General features: G+C 46.7%; 1 protein-coding gene across 5 annotated transcripts in view; it reads right to left on the bottom strand.

Moving 5' to 3' along the window:
* Positions 1–832: 832 nt before the first annotated feature.
* Positions 833–12,910, bottom strand: part of INO80 (INO80 complex ATPase subunit) — a 139,118-nt gene continuing 127,040 nt past the window's right edge. For 2 of the 5 annotated variants that reach the window (XM_055278754.2, XM_055278757.2), the window contains 7 exons: positions 9,801–9,959; positions 9,065–9,167; positions 7,325–7,413; positions 6,182–6,337; positions 5,747–5,906; positions 4,835–5,050; positions 833–2,412 (listed from right to left, as the gene is read on the bottom strand). In XM_055278754.2, coding sequence (XP_055134729.1) covers positions 2,195–2,412; positions 4,835–5,050; positions 5,747–5,906; positions 6,182–6,337; positions 7,325–7,413; positions 9,065–9,167; positions 9,801–9,959 — 1,101 coding nt within the window. In that variant the 3' untranslated portion in view covers positions 833–2,194. Of the gene's footprint in view, positions 2,683–4,834; positions 5,051–5,746; positions 5,907–6,181; positions 6,338–7,324; positions 7,414–9,064; positions 9,168–9,800; positions 9,960–12,910 lie in introns of all 5 variants that reach the window. The other 3 variants (XM_063639096.1, XM_055278756.2, XM_063639095.1) reach the window with 3 other exon arrangements.

The following is a 12,910-nucleotide window of genomic DNA, read 5'->3' on the forward strand; positions in this document are numbered from 1 at the left end:
TATGAAAAATCTTTACATAGCATGTAAAGGCAGAGCTGCTTGGTTCTGATGTTGGTTTATTCTGTGTGAGGCCTTGGTCAAGTTCACCAGCAAGATAAACAAGATCCAGAGTATCTAATAATGCTACTTGATATCAATGAAGAAAGGCTGATCCCTGTGACTGTGGTGGGCATCAGCTGCCCAGGAGCCAGCCCACCCTGACCAACAGTGTGCAGGGTGAGCAAGGCTAGGGAGGCCACACAGCCAGCATACTCGGGAACCGCAAGAGCCCTGCCCAAAAGTGATACAAGAGCTTATCAATCAGTGTTTCACCCAGTCAGAGAAACGCTGGCTGCCAGGCCAGGCTGGGAACTAGTGCTCTTTTCCCAACTATCACCGAGCTAAGTTTTCACAGCCTGGATGTCTCTGGCATCCTTAGGAATGTATTTCACCATTTTCTTTCATGATTCTTAAGAGTGCAGCTAACTTTGAGAACACTGTCACTATTAAGATGACCACTACGTAGCTCTGCTTAGTGGCGCCCAGGCCAAGCCGCCCACACCTCAGTCCTGGGGTCTAAGTCCTGAGTCATAAAGAGCCCACCATGGAGACAAGGGCCTTGACCGCTGCATGTCAGACACTCGGTCAAGCCTCCTTTCTGATGGCCAGAGGCAAATTCATAAGCCCAATCAATTCTGCTACTGAGGAAACACCCACAGTCCACTCCTTGTCCCACCAACCCGTCCTCTCTGATCACAGGCGAGGGCTCTGCTTTCCCTGTATCCTCCCACATCCCCAAGGGCTCTAGTTTGCCTCCAAGGAGAGGCAGCTGCAAAGACCACAGACACCTCAATTTACATAAAATTATCTCACTCCATTTTATTTAAGATTTTTTTTATCCAGTTAGTAAAAGGAAGATGTGTCTCTCTTTATACATATGTACAAGTTCAGTTATAAAAATAGACAGCACATTCAAAGAGAAAAAAGGCTTGGCATTTTTCTGATTCCCTCTAAATAGCATCTGTACACAGGAGTCTGGGTTTGAGCAGGGGAATCTTAATGATTTAAATTAAATGATTCCCCTATGCCCCCTACTCCAAAAAAAAGTTTTAAAAATCATCTATCTAAACTCAATTCCGTGATTTTCAGGTGTGCAAATTAGAGGCTTGCCCGCCCAGAGGTACCTACTCCACCAGGGGCATCAGGCAGGGGCAGGCAGAAACACCTCCCATGCAAACACTGCCCCTCTGTCTCTGCTGGAGGGCAGCAAGCTCCCGCTGGCCGGGCTGGGAGGGCCGGTGCCGAGCCTGCCCCCTCCCTCCGCCCTCTCCACCTCACTCCTGCTGTCCCTTCCTCTCTCAGTGCAATACAGACAGTGCATACAGCCAAGCAGGGGGCTGAAGGACATGAGCAGGGAGACTGTGCATTCAGAATGGGCAAAGGGGAGTCTGCAAGAGGGGCGGTGAGGCTGTCCTGCTGATTGAAGTGGCTCCTGGTCTCTTTACTGGCTTCTGGGAGTCCCCTGGGTGGAAGGTGCTACTGTTGCTGGTAGGATCTGAAGGTTCTCTTGGTGTGAACCATGCAGGACAGGGGAGGAATTGCTGGGAACACAACTGCCTGTGGATACACTTCCTCTAGCCTCTGTCATGCTTAGCAGCCTCCACCATCTCTCGCAGTCACTGCTCTCTTCAATGATGACACTCTGGCAAATGGGGTTCAGAGACCTGGGTTGCTGCCTGAAGACTGTGGACAACAGGTATACAATCTCCTCCCTTACTAGCCCTATGAGAAATCACAATCGTAAGAGAAATCTCTACCATGGAAGGCTCTTCACAGCACCTGCGGAGACTTTGCAAGGGATGTGTCAGAGCCAAAGAGTGGAATGGGGATGGAAACAGTGTGCCTGAGCATCTAAAGGGGGTCTATGTCAGGCTTGCCCCGTGAGAGGTTTAAGACTTGGCTATGCAGTTCACTTGAGATGCAGTGCAGCTGATCCCTGCCCTGTGCCTTCCTCCTATAGGCACCCCAGATGCTCCTGATGAGACACAGATGATAAAAGTGCTCACACCATCCACCTGCCTGTCCTTCCCTTGCTGGACATTTCCACTTCTGACTCAGGATGGAAGATGCTGCATGGGGCAAGCCATCCAAAGACCACTGGCAGGTCAGGACTCTAGCCCTGGTTTGGTTGAAGGAAGTCGGAGAGCCCAGATGGTTACCGTCCTCCAGAGGGGTTGGTGCCTTTGCCCTGCTTCCGGACCAGAGAGTCTGGGGCTAGGCTGCTGGTCATGTGGAGGTTCTTGGGAGTCCCAGGAACATTATTTCCCTTGCTCAAGGGGGAACTCAAAGGAGAAGAGGCGCTTGAAGGTCCAAAGTCAGCAAGGCCAGCAGGCCGAACAAGGGATGTCTGCAGAGGACTGCTGGCGGAGATTCCTGTGGGGACGGAGAGAGACAAGAACGTAAGCACCAGTCCCGTGTGAGCTTCCTTGGAGCCTGTGGCCTTGGTTACCAGAGTCTGAGCTGGAGAAGTGGTGGGCAATTCCTCCCTGCCACTCCTTGCTAACTTCTTCTTGGTATGTTTGCTTGCTCTTCCTGTCAACTGTCTTTTCAGTAAGAGGGACAGATTTTTAAGAGAAAACGATACCTACCCAACCCTCTCCATACTACTTCATCCACAGATGGTAAAATGTCCATCTTGACACTCTAGATAGAGCACACATTTTACAATCTGAGACACCAAGGTTACAGGATGAGAGCTGTAACTTACTAGGCACAAACAGGTTTTTCTTTTCTTCTTTCTTGCGACATCGCATGTGATAAGATGTTTCCTTTTCAATTTCATGCTCCTGCTACTCTCCAGTAAGTCAGGCCAGAGGGTACAAGGCTGCCCACTCTCTATCCTGTGTCTATATTCATAGTTCTCCTTGCGCTGGCAATGGCCACCCCTGCTCTCCACGGCCTGTGTCACTTCAAGGGCATAGCTCAAATCCCCCATCTTCAGTGATGACTCCTGGGGCAACAGTGAACTTCCCTTTTTCCTACATGAGCCAAATCCACTTACATGTGATAACACATTGTCTAATATGATTCTTCAATTGTTTCATATGTACTGGTTTTACTTTCCAAAAAAGAATTCTAAGTGCTTGATGGGCAGACATGTCTCTCTCCTCACCCACAGTGGAACCGCAGGTACTCTCTGAACCACTCCTTTCCCTTGATTTCCATTTCTAGTTGCCAAGCACTGCTGGTTTTTCTTGTGCTGCCCTACCCCCTCTATCTCCCTCACCCTTCCCGCCCTCTGCTCAGTGCAGGTTCTGAGGAGAAACCCTGATGAGTATATGCAATGCCGCAGCCATTGGTGAGACTCTGCCGCGGCAGCCTTGACTACTGGCATGACTGTTGTTTTCCAAGGATGTGATAAGTTGGCAAAGGGCTAAGAAACACTGGGCGAGGCTATTATACTTCATATTTCCTCTATCATACTTCATATTTCCTGGAAGAACCAATAAATGAAAGCTGAGATTCCTGCAGTAGGAGAAAAGGCAAGTAAACTAACAATTACTGAGCAATTACTACACTCCAAGCACTTTCTATACAAGTATGCCTTTACTTGCTACAACTATGAGCTTAGTATTCTAAGCCCATGTACTGAATGGGAAAAAAGGTCTGTAAGTGGCTCTCTCTTTCTCACCACACTCAAATGTCCTATACTTTATAGCTACAATCATCCTTCACATATCACGGGCACAACAGCCACTTTTTTTCTCAAACTGTCTGCAGCCCCTTGTCACACATCTGCTAAGCTCCTGCCCAGCAGGCTTCGCCATGTGTTTCCAACCTTGACTCCTACTGCTCCTCTTCAGTGGAACCTAACCTGCTCAGTGACTCCCAATATGCCTTGGCCACTGCCAACTCTGTCACCAGTCCAAATCCTTCCTCATTCTTCTCCTCCCTTTTGAATACAGACAGGCAACTTACCAGCAGGCCCATGGTTCCCTCTCCTCCTGATCTACAACCACCGTGGCTGCTTTCTTTTCATTCCCCTGTATTTTGCCGTGGATTGCTGTTAAGCGTACTGCATGCGTGGCTTCCCCTTCTCATTGCTATTATACACTCAGGAGCAAGGTCCATGTGGAATACTCCTTTTTATATTTTTTATTTTTTGAGAGAGTCTTGCTCTGTCACCCAGGCTGGAGTGCAGTGACGTGATCTCACTGCACTGAAACCTCCACCTCCAGGGTTCAGTCAATTCTTGTGCCTCAGCCTCCCAAGTAGCTGGGACTACAGGTGCACGCCACCATGCCCAGCTAATTTTTTGTGTTTTTTGGTAAAGACAGGGTTTCATCATGTTGGCCAGGCTGGTCTCGAACTCCTGGCCTCAAGTGATTTGCCTGCCTTAGTCTCCCAAAGTGTTGGGATTACAGGTGTGAGCCACTGTGCCTGGCCCATGTGGTATACGGCTATGCACACAGCAGGTGCCTCATACCTAGGTGATAAATCACACAGCTGAATGAATGTTAACTATGCTAATTTAGATTACTAAAATGTGGATCTCAGAAATAAAAGCCTAGGAAGAAAACAAATCCCCAAAGCAAGAAAAATTCAGAATGTTTAAAGTAGTACAGTTCACAATTCAGTTCTCTCTTTTTACAGCTACTTCCAATCCATAGACAGCCCTGTGCCATCAGGAGGGCAAGGGGTGAGTCAACAGTGCTTATTACAAAGAAGAAGAACCCCAATTGGGGCTCTAGGAAGAAAGCTCCCGGCTTGAGAGTTTCCTACATGTTCTACCTGACAGTATTTCTAGACTGTCTCTGACCAGAACAAAGTCTGCAGCCACCCTGGGCTTCTGTACCTTTAGACACGTTGTACCCGTATGCAGCATAGGCAGCTGCAGAGGCCGCTGCAGCCCCGGCTTTGGCTCCTGCCATTGCAGCAGCACTGCCTGCCGTGGACTTTCGGCTCCGGCCCTTCCCTGCTCCTTTGGCTGTGCTTCCTGAACCTTTGGGGCGGCCTCGGCTTCGGGCTGAGTGACCACGTCCTGCAGCTGGCATTTCCTGAATGGAAATTCCTGTGGGAACAAATGGGCCAAAAGGGGTAAAAAAAAAAAAAAGAAAAAAGTGAATCTCTCCAAGATGTTAACATCATCTTCTCCTGACAGGGAAAGCGGGCTCTTAGGGTGTTTGTTTTAGGACCCATGAGGAGGTCTATGTCTCCACTTAATAATGGCTAGACCACTGAGTCACAGAGAATACTAAGAATTCTAAACAATGAAAACATCCTAACTCCTCAAGCTGCTTTTCATTCTGAAGACTAGTTACATTACTCCTGAGTTTCCTCTTTAAATTTGTCCATTACAAAGGGAAGTGACTTGCTACCTGGGACTCATCTGCACACCCTAATGTGCTCTTGCCTTGGAGAGTCAAATTTTACCCTTGAGTTTTGAACCCAGAGCTCCCGAAGAAATGGCAGCAACACTAGGCCCCACACAGCAAAGTGAGGAAAGGCCCAGAAAAGCTAACATTAATTAAAAATTAGCAAAAATAATGGTGAATCTGAAAGTTGGGGATGACTGGAAAACAACAAGTTTTAAATCTTTATAAAGTTCTTATTTTGCTTTCCCTAAACCTCGTTTCTTCATTTCATTTGACAAAGCTATTGAAAGAATAAAAATACCATTATCCTAGAAGGAATCAGGACCTTACCCACAACCAAACCAGTGCTGGGCAATGGACCAGGCCCAAGCTGTACAAGACAGCAGAATTACCATTCATGGTATCTGAGACGGAGCCTGTTATGGATGCGGGAGAGTTGGTAGCTCGAGACTGAGGGGCTGAGGAGGCTGGGTCATCCACAATGACCAGCATGTCACTGCTGCTCTCGTCCAGGGGAATGGAGCCAGTGTGCAGCTCACTGCTGATGGAGATCTAGAGGAGGAAGGGTTAAGATCATTACTACTCCCTGTGCTCACCGCCCATGGCCTTGCACCCAGCTAGGAACATGATTCACAGTTGAGGCTGCTTTGGCTTCTGAGAAACCAACCTGTCCTCATTTGTTTTTCTCCTTACAGACCTCATGTGCAATCTACTTTAACAAGGCTGGAGAGCTCCAGGAGAAGCAGAGACTGCCCAGCAGTGTGTCCCTGCTATACGGTCAGGACACTCCTTACTGCTGTGATGCAGGCATCTAAAAGGAGCCTCACCTCACTGAAGGGGCTTGGCATGGCTGAGTCCACGCTAATGAAGGAGTCATCTCCGTCAGCAGAGAGGTTGGAGTTATCAGCCGAGGGAACAAATGGGATCACCAGGTTCACACCCTCTTTTCTCCTTTTCCCATCCAATTCATCTTCCTTTTTCTTCTGGGAACACACGGATAAATATGGAAAACGTGAGGATGTACCCCAAAAGAAAAGCGGGATTTGGGAAGAAACGGATAACAGAACTTTTATTCTTTAGTTTATAAACTTCTCAATTAGCATATTTTTAAGGAAGAAAAACTGCATAAGGAAGAAGGGATAGCTAAATAGGAGTTTATGTGTATTTCAGTCGAGTACTGTGGCACATGCCTATAATTCCAACTACTTAGGAGGCTGAGGTGGGAGGATTGCTTGAGCCCAGAAATTGGACCCCGGCTCAAAAGAAAAAAAAAAAAAAAAGCTTATGAATATCTGCCACAATAATAGAGTTTAAAGTTGGGGCAGTCACATTGAACCAGAGCCACACCAACCCTGATCCTCATGGGGCGAAGAGCCTCACCAGCTGCTGGCACATCCAGCACTTATTGAGGCTGACTGAATGCAGTCCCACAAAAGAGAGGGCCAATGCTTTCAATATATTTTCTACATATCTGTTTTTGTTTTTAAGACAGTTCAAATCCTTGGTGTGAACTGGAGAAAAAGAGAGGGACAGACATTTAGAAATAAGACGGGGGTTTATTTTTCTAGTGACAGATGACACTGAGAGGTACACTAGCAGAATTATGGTAGGTTTTGGATCTCATGACCTCTTTGGCCCTTTCTAAGATTCTACGGAGCCTAATAATATAAGTAAGTAATGCTGATCTTAGTCACATTTTAGCCTTACATGCTTTGTAACAGCCCTGACAAATGGTTTCCATAATTAAACTGTGACCACTGTAAGGGTGAGTTTGTGTGGGGAGTACAGATCTACCAAGGCCACATTTCTCCGGAGCAAAGCATGAGTCAGCCCAGAAATGTAGCTGATCATACACAGCTGGAGCTTGATAGCAACCAGTAACCAAGATGAGAAGCCATGTACCCCAAAGCCTTTTTGGTAAGCACCCCAGGCCCCATTAGCCCCTATCCACCATTCCAGGCTGGAGATACCTTCTCCGCATACTTTTCCCGCTTCCGCTTGCGCTCTTTCACTCGGTTGGTTTCCTCCTGTTGCCGTTTCTCTTCCTGCCGCAGCCTCACTATCAAGAAAATAAATTAAGACCTGATGAAGCACCTGTGGTAATCATGATCCTCACTCTCTTAATTAAGGTGGCCATATCCCCTGATGTTTCTTTTCCAAGGTATCACTTCTATCTGTTTAAGGCAGATAACCAGTGGTTTTCTAACTTGGATTCTCAACTTTGGGTTTAAACCACACTCTATTTAAGTATTATGGGCTGGCTCGGTGTGGTGACTCACGTCTGTAATCCTAGCACTTTGGGAGGCTGGGGCAGGCTGATGGTTTAAGCCCAGGAGCTTGAGACCAGCCGGGCCAACATGGTGAAACCCCATCTCTACAAAAATACAAAAATTAGCCAGGCACAGTGGTATGCGCCTGGGTCCCAGCTACCCCAGAGGCTGAGTCAGGAGGACTGCCTGAGCCCAGGAAATGGAGGTTGTGGTGAGCCAAGATGGTGCCACTGCACTCCAGCCTGGGCAACACAGCGAAACTCTGTCTCAAAAAAAAATTATTATAGGCCTTTCCTCATGTTATTCTTTTTCCCTTTTTCATTTCAGCCTTTTAATATCTCTGCTTTGCACACATTGAGCATGGCTGTAGAGTTCTGAAAGGTTTTAGAAGGTGCTGGCAAATATGAACTTATTTTCTGCTGTAATGCTGTGGAAGGCTTCAGAGGTTCACAGGATGAATCTGAAACCCAATGCTCTCAAAAGCCAGAAAACACATGGGAGGAGGGTTTGTATGGTTACAGCTGCGTGCTTCTCCAACTTTTACATAAAAACATTTTTCTGGGCAGAAGAGCAAATTCATTACTGCTAAGGAGTCAGGTGCCTTCCTTGTGCAAGCTACAGTATTTGAAGCCACATTTACCTTTAAAATACACATAAATTTTGCCTTCTACTCCACAACGCTTTTTTTTTTTTTTTTTTTTGAGATGCAGTCTTGCTCTTGTCCAGGCTGGAGTGCAATGGCACGATCTTGGCTCACTGCAACCTCTGCCTCCCAGCTTCAAGGGATTCTCCTGCCTCAGCCTCCCGAGTAGCTGGGATTACACGTGCCCACCACCACGCCCGACTAATGTTTGTATTTTTAGTAGAGACGGGGTTTCACCAGGTTTGCCAGGCTAGTCTTGGAACTCCTGACCTCGTGATCCACCTGCCTCGGCCTCCCAAAGTGCTGGGATTACAGGTGTGAGCCATCTTGTGGTTGTTTTTTTTTTTTTTTTTTAAAGACGGAGTTTCACTCTTGTTGCCCAGGCTGGAGTGCAATGGCACGATCTCGGCTCACTGCAATCTCCACCTCCTGGGTTCAAGCAATTCTCCTGCCTTGGCCTCCCAAAGTGCTGGAATTACAGGTGCCTGCTACCATGCCGAACTAGTTTTTTTGTATTTTTAGTAGAGGTGGAGTTTCACAACATTGGCCAGGCTGGTTTCAAACTCCTGACCTCAGGTGATGTGCCCACCTTGGCCTCCCAAAGTGCTGGAATTAGAGGCGTGAGCCACCATGCCTGGCCTACAACACATTCTTGTTTGAGTTTTTATATAAAATATGAGCACAAAAATACTTTCCCTAAATACAGCCTTTGGCTTTGCCTACCCTTGGCACACAGCCAAGTACCTCTTCCATTCTCAGATACACGAGGGGAGTGTAGAGAGGTTTAGAGTACATACGTTTCTTCTCCAACTCTTCGTCATCTAGAAGAAGACTAACCACCTCTTTGGGTTTCAAGGTATCTGGTTTGAAGTTCCCACCTGAAATCACCATCCGCTGAATCTACACCAAAGCAGATCAAAATGTCACCTCCAGGCATCCATTCCCTTATGGCAAATATCCAGAAAAAGATACACATCGTTCTCAACCCACTCCTCAGGGGAGGCCTCTGGTTTCCTATTTCTTCTTTTCTCCCTTTTCATTTCAGTTCATCTGACTGGCTCATCCAGATTATTTGTCCGACAGAAGGAAAACAGTAAGTTCTTTGCTTGGAACTGCTAACTGCTAACTAGAAAATCTAAGGCTACTGAATCAGGATGGAAAAAAACAAAAAATAACTAACAAATTTGGCATACAATTCAGAGGCAGATAAGCTGAGAGTACTAGGATAGGAACTCAAAAATGTCAATCCTTCTTCCTCTGAATGCAAGAGGCCATTACTGGTGTCAGTCTCCACAAGAACAACAGCTGGATCCAGGCTATGGAAACCATTCTAGGGGAACGGGAATGAGGCATGGCCAGGGCAGTCAAGACTGCTATTGCATGGGATCTGATTTTATTTTCTATTCAGAAGAAATTGTAGTTTCGTCAGGACCAATGAAAGGCAAGAGAGTTTTAAATAGTCTCAATGCATTCAATGTGGTTGGACTTTCTGTTTGCTCCACCAGTGTAGGAATTTCTTTCCCTTGTGCTTACCTCACTCTTCTCCTTGGCTCTTTGCAGAATGCGTTCTTCAATGGTGCCTTTACAGATGAGCCGATACACGGTAACCTGCTTTGTCTGCCCTAAGCGGTGGGCCCTGTCCATGGCCTGCTGGTCCACAGTGGGGTTCCAGTCGCTATCATAGAAAATCACCTGTATAGAATATAGCAAAAACTGAAGCACTCTTAGGGAAGGACCAGAAATTCTGAGAGTGACCCAGCCAATTGTCTGTTTGCAATAGTTTGGTGTCAGTAGGGTCTGATTCCTTTCTATGATATTGAGCTAAGATACATCTTCTTAGAAGATACAAAGCTGTTCCTTCACATGCCCTGAGCAAAAGATACATTCTCCTGTTTTATTTTTTTCAGTTTTCACTTAAAAAGACAGTGGCAATAATATTAATAGTTAAAATGTAGTGTTTAGTACATTAATGACATTAACGGTTAACACTTATAGTGCATTGTTCTAAGTGCATTAACTCATTTAAATCCCAGAATTATCACTGTTATTTGTGCTGAGAAAAAAAAATCCCATAATCATCATTATTAAATACTGTTAAGACTCACATATTTTGTAGTTTAGGAGAATGAGGCACAAATGAGCTAGACAATTTATCCAAGATCACATTGGCTAACTAAGCACCACTGCTCCCAACTCTTCACAACGCTGAGGTGGGAGGATTGCTTGAGCCTGGGAGGCAGAGGTTGCGGTGAGCCGAGATTGCACCACTGCACTCCAGCCTGGGTGACAGAGCGAAACCCTGTCTCAAAAACAAAACAAAACAGGTTAGGTGCAGTGGCTCACACCTGTAATCCCAGCACTTTGGGAAGCCGAGGTAGGTGGATCACCTGAGGTCAGGAGTTTGAGACCAGCCTGGCCAACATGGTGAAACCCCATCTCTACTAAAAATACAAAAACTAACCAGGCTTGGTGGCTCACACCTGTAATCCCATCACTTTGGGAGGCCAAGGCGGGTGGATTACTTGAGGTCAGGAGTTGGAGACCAGCCTGGCTAACATGGTGAAACCCCATCTCTACTAAAAATACAAAAATTAGCTGAGTGTGGCAGTGCGTGCCTGCAATCCCAGCTACCTGGGAGGCTAAGGTAGGGGAATTGCTTGAACCTGGGAGGCGGAGGTTGCAGTGAGCCGACACCGCACCACTGCACTCCAGCCTGGGCGACAGAGTGAGCCTCTGTCTCCAAAAAAAAAAAAAAAAAAAAAATTTAGCTAGGTGTGGTGGCAGGCACCTGTGATCCCAGCTACTCAGGAGGCCGAGGCAGGAGAACTGCTTGAACACAGGAGGCGGAGAGTGCAGTGAGCTGAGATCACGCCATTGCACTCCAGTCTGGGCGACAAGAGAGAAACTCTGTCATAAAACAAAACGAAACAAAACAAAATACTGGGGCTATCTTGGAAACAGGCATGGCTTTCCCTAGAATTCTCAGGCTCTCATCAACAGTCATTTACTAGCCCATGAATTCCCGGGATGGAATGTTTAAAGGGTTCTCTGGAAGTGACTTCTAGTTTGCTGAGCAACAAACAAATTAACAACAAAATGTATCACCACTAAGTGATCCTAAAACAAACTCCTCGGTCCTCAGCACTTGAGGCTACCATCCAACATGGCGGACCAGTTCAAAATGGCCCTCATATCTCATGTGTTGTCCGTTATATCCAATCACAAGTCACCAAATCCAGCCACTGCTTCAAAAATGAACCTGTCCTTTCTACAGTCCCACTGTTACCATTCTAGACCAGGCCTTCACAACCTACATCTGGATTAGCACTCTGTTACATCAGCAGGACTCTTAGATCTCAGTCTCTTTCCTCTTCAGTCTACCTTGCCTACCACTGTGGGCCACTCCAGCTCTCTGCCAGTTACACATCTGCCTCAGCCTCCTGAGTAGCTGGGATCACAGGTGCCTGCCACCATGTCCAAACTCTCCTAAATAATCAGGCCCTGCTATAGGGAGCCAACTTTATTTCCTATTCTTTCCTAGCACAAATATGCCCTTTCCCTTTAGTCAGATGGGTCTCTTCAGTGGTCCTGGCTTATAATACATTTGTGTTTACCTCTTTTTGCTCAAGCTGTTTCTCTGAACTAGAATCCCAAAACTCTTCTTTATTGGTCCTTTCAGGTTTAGTTCAAGTTTCCAGGAAGCTCTCCCTGTTTTCTCTTGCCTGTAATAATGTCTCCTTTTCTTTTCTTATCCCTCTTCCCCCTGGATTCCTATTAGAAATAATAATGGCTAAAATTTGTTGGGTACTTATGAGCCTGAGACTAGTATGCATATATATCTCACTGAATTCTCAAAAAAAAAAAAAAATCCTATGTCTATCCTCCATCTCACAAGCAAGGAAGAGACTGGTCTGAGATCACAGCAATGGGCTGGGGTGGGGAGTGACCTAACAGTCTCCCTCCACAACCTACAGTAGTAACAATACTTGGCATTGCCTACCTACCTTGGTCCAAGTCCCCACTTAATCACTAACTTCTATGGTGTCAATTATTTCATGTGTACTATTTGAAAGAGTGAGTCTTCTTTCTTGAAACTGTTTCTGTCTCTCTCTTTTTCTTTTCTGAGACAGGGTCTTGCTCTGTCATCCAGGCTGAAGTACAGTGGCATGATCTTGGCTCACTGCAGCCCCAAACTCCTGGGCTCAAGCAATCCTACCATCTCAGCTTCCCAAAGTGTTGGAATTACAGGTATGAGCCACTGCACCTGGCCAAAATGGTTTCCCTCCATTTTTTTTTTTTTTTTTTTTGAGACGGAGTCTTGCTCTGTCGCCCAGGCTGGAGTGCAGTGGCGCAATCTCGGCTCACTGCAAGCTCCACCTCCCGGGTTCACGCCATTCTCCTGCCTCAGCCTCTCTGAGTAGCTGGGACTACAGGCGCCCGCCACCACGCCCGGCTAATTTTTTGTATTTTTGGTAGAGACGGGGTTTCACTGTGGTCTCGATCTCCTGACCTCGTGATCCACCCGCCTCGGCCTCCCAAAGTGCTGGGATTACAAGCGTGAGCCACCGCGCCCGGCCTGGTTTCCCTCCATTTTTAGCACAGGTTAGAATCCTTGGGAAGAACAATGCAAACTGCCGGCCAAA

This window comes from Symphalangus syndactylus, chromosome 5 (genome assembly GCF_028878055.3).
Source record: "Symphalangus syndactylus isolate Jambi chromosome 5, NHGRI_mSymSyn1-v2.1_pri, whole genome shotgun sequence".
NCBI classification, from domain to species: Eukaryota; Metazoa; Chordata; class Mammalia; order Primates; family Hylobatidae; genus Symphalangus; species Symphalangus syndactylus.